Source organism: Berghia stephanieae, chromosome 3 (assembly GCF_034508935.2).
Source record: "Berghia stephanieae isolate SIO BIC M18660-M18661 chromosome 3, UCSD_Bste_1.3, whole genome shotgun sequence".
In the NCBI taxonomy this organism is placed as follows: Eukaryota; Metazoa; Mollusca; class Gastropoda; order Nudibranchia; family Aeolidiidae; genus Berghia; species Berghia stephanieae.
The window spans coordinates 2,059,893-2,069,892 of record NC_088362.1 but is presented as its reverse complement, the minus strand read 5'-3'; the positions used below and the strand labels follow the sequence as shown (position 1 = coordinate 2,069,892).

The window sequence follows — 10,000 nt, the reverse complement described above, 5'->3', positions numbered from 1 at the left end:
TCACTTCTAGGTAGGAAATTTTAAGGTTGGATTTCCCTGGGCACCCTGTATGAGATTTTTGTCAGATTATTTTTCTTTCTTCTAGTACTTATTCCTCATTTCTCTTCTTTTTTTTTTATTTTTAAAAATCCAGACAACAAGAAAAACTCAACATAACATCTCCATTGATAAAAATTGTGGAAGCTTTAGTTGACCCGAGGTATGTTATCAAGCCATTTGTTTTTATCGTTACAGAGATGTCTCCTATTTTTTCATTAGAATTTATTTCATCTTACAATTTACTTCCAAACCTGTTGAATTTGGAGACTTGTAATTGGAAAGCAAATTCACTTTTGGTTTCTTGGAATTAAATCTGATTGGAGACACTTAGTCGTCATTTTGTCTGGTTGCCTCTGACCATTTCACACCTCAATGTTGTCACATTTAAACAGTCAGAGAAGTCTCTACTGCACTCATGTACAAAAGAAAATTGAGCTTTATATAGCGCAATATCCACTAAATGTGCTCAAAGCACTTTACAAGGGGTCCCTGGTCAACAGCAACATTTAACATGTAGGACGGGACATGATGCCTGTTAGGCAATATTACAATTTTTCGGACAAAGACAACGCTGTTAACGGCCAGGTACTCATTTTTTACACCTGAGTACTGTGAGAGAATGTGAATAAAGAGCCTTTTCCAAGGACTCAACTATGCGCTGAGCGCGAGGCTCGAACCCATGACCTTCCGATCCGAAAGCGAGTGTCATACCACAAGACCACATAGCCGCACATGTACAGTACATGTACTGCAACATCCAACCTGATTCTCTGCAGTGTCTGAACTCTCTCCACAATGAGTGCAAGTGGGTCAAGTTACCATTGCTCACCATTGAAGGGTTGTTACAACTATTAAGACAAATTTTGTTTGGCTGCCATCCAAAGTCTCTGACTGGTAAAAAAGCTGCCATTATCGGACCCCATTCCATGGGTGATATGCGGCTATGTGGTCTAGTGGTATAACACTCGCTTTCGGATCAGAAGGTCCTGAGTTCGAGCCTCGCTTGGTGCATAGTTGAGTCCTTGGAAAAGACTCTTTACCTGGTCGTTAGCAGCGTTGTCTCTGTCCGGAAAAATTGTAACATCGCCTTACAGGCGTCATGTCTGTTCTACATGTTAAATGTAACTGTTGACCAGGGACCCCTTGTAAAGCGCTTTGAGCACATTTAGTGGATATTGTGCTATATAAAGTTCAATTTAAGCTCAATTATCCACTTATTACACTCCAAGGCCTTTAACACTCTCCTTACCAGCCATTTTCAGAATTTCCCCCAAAGTTTCACACCCAACCAACCCAAAAACCGACATTTCAGAAAATCAACAAGCACATTCTATACATAATATCGTTTGACAATATGAGCTTTATTACAGAATGTCAAATTTTTATAGCTATAGCAAAAAGAAATGAAATCTGGATGAGAAGAGTGATGGTTGCATCTTAACAAATGTGACGATTTTTCCAATTGGTGATAAGGAGAGGGTTAAAAGTGGCCCCAAGCCAATATTAATCCTTAGCTCGTAGGCACAATGCGTTTAAGGTGCTATTACAATTTTTCAGGCAAAGTAACTTATTTTACACTTGCGTGTGCTGAGACTAAAGATACCTTTTCCAAGGACTCAACTTTACTTTGCCCACATTAGGACACGAACCAGGGACCTACAGGGAGAAGCAAAGTGTCATACCAGAAATCTACACATGAATGACTTTTAAATAGTTTCTTTTGCTTTGAGTGTAAGAGAGTGATTCATGACACTGAGTGATAATCATAACAGTGCTGTCACGATAAAACCACTAAAAATAAATAGGAACAAAAGATTGAGATTAATATTTTCCCCCGTTTTCTTTGTCTAAGCAAACAGAATCAATATTTTTATTTTTGTATTTATCAGGAAATAATAATTATTCTCTTCCCTTCCCCCCCCCCCCCCCCCCCCCCCCCCCCCCCCCCCTTCCTCTTTTTCTCCCTAGTCCCGCCATTAAAAAATAAATAATAATTTTTAAAAAAGATTTTTAAGTAATTAATTTTTTGAAAAAGTCATATTTGATAGAATTGTCAATATTTTTCACAATGGTTATAATCTGTTTTATTTTCTACTCTAATCAGTCAAGGGATGAACCTTATCAACACCCAACCTGGTTTGCCTCTCAACACATTCATTGCTGCTGAGGCGGTGAGTTGGTGTCTTAACAACGTCAAAGGTTTGGACAATGTGCACGAAGCCATCAGTTTTATGCAAGTAAGTACATTGCAGTTGAAATATTATCTTTACCACATGTATCATTATTGTAAACAAAATAAATTGAGCTTTATATAGCGCAATATCCACTAAATGAGCTCAAAGCGCTTTACAAGGGGTCCCTGGTCAACAGCAACATTTAACATTTAGGACGGGACATGACGCCTGTTAGGCGATATTACAATTTTTCAAAGACAACGCTGTTTAACGGCCAGGTACTCATTTTACACCTGAGTATGGTGAGAGAATGTGAGTAAAGAGCCTTTTCTAAGGATTCAATTATGCGCCGAGCGCGAGGCTCGAACCCAGGACCTTCCGATCCGAAAGCGAGTGTCATACCACTGGACCACATAGATTGATGGCATTACAATTAATATTAAGGGCATTCAAGGGATTTTATCCTATGCTGACCTATACCATATGTTATGTTAAATTGTACTCAAGTCATTTTCATCAAGAAGGGTTTATACTTCTTGATGTAGTCATGCCTTGCTCGGCCTTATACTCTTCAACAGTCGTGACGTCACTTCCTTCCTAATGACGCATGGTAACTTAGTAACACTGGCTCTAAACTATCGGAACAATGGCGGACGCCCGTATGAAATATTTCTCTGGCGAGCATAAATGCATTTCCAGAGGGGAAAAAAACATAAATTTGATCATGTTTTGACTTTTACACATTCTGATCACAAGGCATATGAAAAGTTCTATCCAGCATGAAGAATAAAGAGTAATGATTTTCTTTGTTTAGAATCAAGATGGCCGCCGTTGCCGGGCGACGTGACATCAGACTACTGAATCCAATAATAACACTGTGCTCAATGAGTTTTAGGACTAGGTCATTAAAAGTCTAGGGGAAAAATTTACATGCTGTTTCTCTCTTGATTTTCTCTCTTGATTTCTCAAAAAACATCCTTTCCAAGTTTATTCAAGCAAACTTTCAAGCTGTCAATGTGATGTAGCAGATCAACATTGGACATGACCCTCAAGGCATTCCCCAAATTTTTTGTGATCACTTCAAAGTCATGCATTCTTTTTTCATGAGGTTCTGCCATCAAAGATATCAGCACAAGAACTACGAGGGGACACACAGCAAGAGTAACCATCCCAACATCAAAAACAGACGCCCACCTGTATTCGTTTTTCCCTTCCACTGCCCGCCTATGGAATAGCCTCCCAGCTGAAGTGGCTGAAAACGGTTGCCAACATGCCTTCACGCGATTGCTAGAGTTCACAACATGACTTTTTAATCTATGTATTTTTTTATTAGTATTATGTGCAGAGTTTTAACAAGTTTACAATGTAAAACCCTACAAACTGTGGAGTGATCCTCGACAATATTGGAGGTTTCCACAAGACTAAGAAGAAGAAGAAGAAGAAGAAGAAGAAGAAGAAGATCAGATGCTTGGACAAGAAAAAAAAAGATTTGCAAGGGCTAAGATATAACGACTAGGATGAATTGGGAAGCACTATTACATAATTTTTGGTATTCCTTTACAACTAGATCAGAGTGGGGGGTGGCTTTGTCGTGCACAAGAAACCAATCATCGGGTTCCTAAGAGATTCTTTCTTTTCTTGTAAATAATAATGTGACATTGATTGTAAGCTTCAATTTAATTACAAAAACAGATCAAATGAACGTTTCGTGTTTCCAGTTTATTAACAAAACAGGATGAATGAAACACCACAGATGAATGAGATAATGTGGTAGTGGGTGTTGCAGTAATGGTGATGTAGTATGGATGATAGTGATGATGATGTGGTGGAGGTGATTGTAGTAGTGGTGGTAATGATGATACGGTGGGTGTTGCAGTAATAGTGATTTGATAGCTGTTGTAGTAGTGGTTGTAGTGATGAGACTGTTGTATCAGTGGTGTTAGTGTTGAGGATGTAGCGGTGATTGTAGTAATGATCGTTTGTATCAATGGTGTTAGTGTTGAGGATGTAGCGGTGATTGTAGTAATGATCGTTTGTATCAATGGTGTTAGTGTTGAGGATGTAGTGGTGATTGTAGTAATGATCGTTTTGCCAACAGGTAATAATTGAGATTTATTTTTTTTTGTTAATGAAAATTTGCGGTAAATTGCAGAAAATTGCAAAGTTTACTGCCCACAAATTGCAGTCTTAAAAATCCACTACGACAGCTTAGTGTATGATATGGGGAGAACTATAAGTAATTGCATTTGCATCCCTTTGACAAAGAGGAATAAGTCATCTATTTCGAGCTCGGGGTATAGTTGAGTCCTTGGGAAAGGCTCTTTACTCACATTCTCTCACTGTACTCAGGTGTAAAATGAGCACCTGGCCGTTAATAGCGTTACACACCTCATTTGCAATAGGCACGGAAACACAAGGAAGTAATTGTCAAAAGTCAATGAAATGTATGTGTTGCACGTTTTTTTTGATGCAGAAACTGATGGACGAGCACCTTGTTCTTCATAGTTCTGGAAATCCAAACCATCGCTTCATTTATGGGTTTTATCTCTATTATGTTCCACAAAGACTTCTGCTTAGACCCGGTAAGAGATGTCATTTTCTTTCTTTATTGGCAATCTTGATCGTATTCTCCTTATCCTTCTTTTGATTTTGTCATTCTGACTATATTATGATAACAATGCAAACACTAAAGTATGTTAGCACGAAATGGATTCTTCTTCTCAAAGGAAGTTTAAGTGTGTAAATATCGGGGAGCTTTAACCCACTCAACCCTAACACCGACTATATCCGTTGTTTACCCGGGTTATTTTTTACCCCATGCCTATTTATAACATTTTTCTGACACAAATTATTGGCGTACTATCAAAGCTAATGTTTTTTTTTAGTTTTTACGTGTTAATGATAGTTGAATAAAACGATCTATGTACATGTTCATTTTAAATACGTTTTATTCCAATTTTGAAAAGTAGCAAAAATCTCTAGGATTGAGTGAGTTAAAGCTTGAGCAATAATTATGTTAGTAGCACAGAACGAAATAAATTGCTAGCTACATTCTGAAACAGATGTAAGACTATCACAGAGTACTTTTGCCAGATCCAATATTAGACCCAGCTGTCCAATGTCCATTTGTGAGTGATTTTTACTGTCCTTCTGCACGCTTACGTAATTAAGGATTATATCAAAATTATTTTGAAATTGATGCATTTTGTTTTGTAATGAGTCATGGTTATTTTAATGCAACATTCCTAACTAAACTTTGTGCTTAACACATTCAACAACCCATTTAGTCTTTTTACACGATGTTCATTCAGGTCAGTCTACAGAGTCGAGTTCAATCCCAACAACACATCTCAACACACCTGGTGCCAACTACAACTACTTGTTTCAAAATGAGTGGTGTGAAGTCACCTTTCTACCTGTCAGAGAAATCAAACCTGAATGTGGAGGTGAGAGAACAATTTCCTTTTTTTTTTTTGGAGGATATTTTTAAAGATGCTTTGTATTTCACTGCCCCATAATCATAACTGTAAAGAGTTAATAGTTTTACCACATTATGGAAAAGAAATGATGAAGTGACATTCTACAATTGAAAATAAAACTTGTTAAATTGTCAAAAGTAATTTCAATTTCTTTTAGAGAAAAACAACATGAAAATAGATTCAAACACCTCATGTTACACCTAATTTAGGAATATTGCAAAGAAGGATAGATCAGATATACAGAAATATGTTGTTACAATTCAAACTTTACACATCATTGCATTTACCTTGTGAACTGTACGAGAATGCAATATAAACCAAGACTACAACATTAACAAACATGAAATGATTATTGGTATTAAAATGCTCTTACCACCAAATGTCTGCTTATTTTTACATTCTGAATACAGAATGACATTCATAGTGACCTTTTGCATTTTAACAATTCAAATTTACAGAAAACATCTTTCCTGTTTTGTTTTTTTTTACTCAGACACGGAGCATTTTGAAAGGCCGTTTGATAAGTAGGATAGGTGTGTTAATGTTATTGTTGTTATTGAAAGTAATACTTATTTATACTGAGTGTGTCAATAAAATGAAAGAGGAAGAACACTATCTATGCCACTACATTTTATACAATTCTTTACCCAAATTGTTTTTCAAAATATTAGAATCTATGACCACCAAGCTATCTAAACGTCAATTGACCTTTAAAATTCAAAGTTCTCCTCTTGCTTCATCTTAAATTTAATCTCTTTTTTTTTTCTTAACCTCCTTTTCCGGCTATTAAGAGTTTGTTTTGATGTAGCTTGATTTGTTTTGCATGTTGCTTTTTGAAAATCCAGATACGGATGAAGTGAAAGGTTTCGATGCACTTTTGCAAGAAAGGAAGCGATCAGATTCAATGTTACGACCGGAAACAGATGATTGGAAAATACAGTCAGGAAAGGAAGATTATGGAAGGGGTCCACCTCCAAGTAAGATTGCTTTTTGTTTTTTGTTTTTTTGTATTTCCTGAAACACATACATTAAATAAAATACATTCATTGCAGCATTGTTATTTTAAAATGACATTATTGGAATGTCTGTGAAATGGAGTTGATGATCTATTTCCTGTTCCATCAGGTTCAGTTTTTTTTAGATTAGGGAATTAACTCACTCAACCCTAACACCGACTATATCCGTAGTTTACCCGGGGTTACTTTTACCCCATGCCTATTTATTACATTTTTCTGAGACAAATTATAGGCGTAGTATCAAAGCTAATATTTTTAATTTTTGCATGTTAATGGTAGTTGAATGAAACTATCTATGTACATGCTAATTTTTAATACATTTTTTCCAATTTTGAAAAGTAACAAAAATCTCTAGGATTGAGTGAATTAATTGGGCATTGTTTTGATATGATCCGATCTATTCCCTTGTGCACATCTGAATAATGTAATGTCAGGAATCCAGGATACCGTTATATACAGAATAATTTATGAACATCAAATATTTGTAATGAAGTATTTACTCATTGGATTTTCTCAACATTACACAAAATTCTCATTAAAAGAGGAACTATGATCACAAGTGATAGTGGTATATTAATTTGATCTTGATTCATCAACTTTACATATAGAATAACATCTGTTAGAAATGTGAACAATAGAATCGTCAAGGATGTTTTTTTTTTGTTTTTGTTTGAATTCCCAATTATCCTTAGTTAATTCTCTGTTCCAGATTTCTTTCATTTTTCTTACTTCTCTCTTAAATAGTTTTTGCCTTTGTTCTATTCATTTACCACTACTCTGTATTATTTGGGTACAGTTCCGAACAATTGCATTGATTAATAAAAATATATATATAAATCTTTTCTATTACTTCATCATTGCAGGTGGTGTCATTATAAATGACCTATACAGAGGTAAACTGTAACACTAGCTGATTTCTGTCATAGACTACATACTAATAGTGTTGGTAATAGTGAAAGGAGAGAAATTTGCACAAAAGAGTTATAGACGCTCAATAAATGCATGTGTTTAGGTTTTTTACAAAATTACTTTTTAACCTTACGTGATAAATCACGAAGTGAATCCACAAACCACAAGTTCATCCTAATTTTGCTTCAAGAATATTATTTATTTTTGGTATTGCAGCATTTTGTAGACCTGTAGAACTCTATTTGACTGTAAAGTCCAAATTGACTTCTCCGACTTGTAGAATTATGCACTTTTACTGTAACAGCATCTCACTTTCTAATCGTTCTCTATTTTTCCTTGCTTGCCTAATGCATAGGTGGTACCCCTTCTACTAACCCTTTTTTTATGAGACGATGTTCATGTTGCCGTTCACACTTACTTGTATCTTATCGCAAACAGTAACTAACCCATCCTTTAATGCTGAGTTCCGATTTATTTGGCAGCATAAATTATGGAGGATTTTTTTGTTTTGGTTTAGTTTTTGTTTGTTGTTTTATTTATTTATTTTTTAAAAATTTTTTACATGAAAACAGTAACAGCAAAATGTATTTGATAAGATGTAATGTTGGACTGTATCGTGTTTTAACTACGGCTGTACTTTTTTTCCGACCTTCCTTTACTTATTTCCTTTATAAAAATGTCTGTAGTTCAATGTTCAGAAAGTACATACACAATGAATGAGCTTCGAAAAATCACCCAAAAAAGCTTCAGTATTGCTTGATGCTACTGCTACATGTCAGAATGATTCCTTTAAATGAAAAGCCGAGCTTTTCAGGTTTTCAAAGTTTCGATTTTTCATTCTTTCAGACACACTTCATTGCTGTGGCACGTTACACACACTTCATTGTTCTGGCGCGTTACACACACTTCATTGCTCAGGCGCGTCACACACACAAGCTAAAATCTGACACAATAATCCTCTTTCCAAAGTGATCGCCTTTTTAAGTATGCAAAAGTTTCAGCCAATAATTTATAATATATTCGCCAACAAGACTGATATACTTTTCATCAAATCGACGTCCTCAAATGAAGTCCTAGGCCAAAATTTCTTCTTCATTATTTTCCCGTTTTTTTTTAAATTTGGGTGGCTTTGAGTAAGGTTGGGAGAGGCTTGGAAGGAGGGTCATTCAAGTTATATTTTTTCAAACATTATTTTTTTAAAAATTGTACCCCTTATACTTTGATAGCAAATGTCCCCTTAACATTTGTTAATATTGTGCTTGCATCGTTTATTATTATTATTATTTTTGTTTAGTTCTTCTCAATTTTTTAAATTTTAAAAATTTATTTTAAATTCCATGTCAGTGAGCGTCACAAAGCTATAATTAGGAACAGATGAGATTTTGTAGTTTAGTTTAATAAATAAAAGTTCTATAAGTCTCTTTTTCAACATATTCTTCACGTGTCCAATGGTAATATCAAAATGGAAAAGTGGAAATGTAAAACAACTTTCAATTAGTTGCATCTTCAATCTTTTCCAAATCAGAGAAAAGTACATTAAAAAAACAAGAAGCAGAAGATAAGAGTAGAAGGTAGCCTTACATACTAGTAGTAAGAGGAAGAAGTGGAAGATAAAGGAGAGGAGAGAAGAATTAGAGAATGGGGGGTGCTATTTATTTTTCTTCTTTCTTTGTTTTATTTTTAAGAGTTTTATGGCGCTTGCAACATATTAAGGTCATATCAGCACCAGTAAAAAGGACGAAAATGGGATAGTAAAATGTTCTAGAATTACAATTAAAGCAAAACGAAAAGGTAAGACAAAGGGGAACTGGTTCAAATAGGGAACAGATGTAGATTCCAAGAGCACACCGTCAAAGTACTTTGAGATCACCTAAAAGTTTCATACAGACACAAGCACTGGTCCCAACCAAGAGGAATACACTCAAATGTTTACAAATCATAAAATATATCACAATTGTATTTTCCTAACTTTGGTATTTTTCTACCTTTTAAGTTTATGAAGACAACATAATCTTCTGCTTGTATTGCTCTTTCATAAATGCTATAACAATAGAATTCTACTCTACGTTATAGGGAGATCTAGTGCATATCACTCTATTTTTGTATTCAATGGAACATGGAAATTAAATTTCAGATGGGAAGAGAGTTGGGTGGCAATAAAGTAAGGATCACGTTCCATGGATGCGATTTGCAGAACTAGTTAAAAATTGAGAATATGCCGAATTTTATAAGAAATATTCGTATAAATTTCGATACATATGTTGATTGCAGTAACATTGCAAATAGCCACTATTCAATGACGTCCATTGGCTCTTACTTACTTACTTATCCGAACCAGCGACCACCTGAGCTCTAGCCCTTCGGTCTTGTGCCATGACGTAGA

General features: G+C 35.3%; 1 protein-coding gene across 14 annotated transcripts in view; it reads left to right on the top strand.

Moving 5' to 3' along the window:
- LOC144967010 (GATOR complex protein Iml1-like) overlaps positions 1 to 10,000 on the top strand; it is a 79,500-nt gene that overhangs the window by 57,258 nt on the left and 12,242 nt on the right. For 11 of the 14 annotated variants that reach the window (XM_078903748.1, XM_078903751.1, XM_078903750.1 and 8 more), the window contains 6 exons: positions 134 to 199; positions 2,144 to 2,276; positions 4,687 to 4,795; positions 5,525 to 5,659; positions 6,538 to 6,669; positions 7,572 to 7,601. In XM_078903748.1, the coding sequence (XP_078759874.1) occupies positions 134 to 199; positions 2,144 to 2,276; positions 4,687 to 4,795; positions 5,525 to 5,659; positions 6,538 to 6,669; positions 7,572 to 7,601 (605 nt within the window). The remainder of the gene's footprint in view (positions 1 to 133; positions 200 to 2,143; positions 2,277 to 4,686; positions 4,796 to 5,524; positions 5,660 to 6,537; positions 6,670 to 7,571; positions 7,602 to 10,000) is intronic. The other 3 variants (XM_078903752.1, XM_078903753.1, XM_078903746.1) reach the window with 1 other exon arrangement.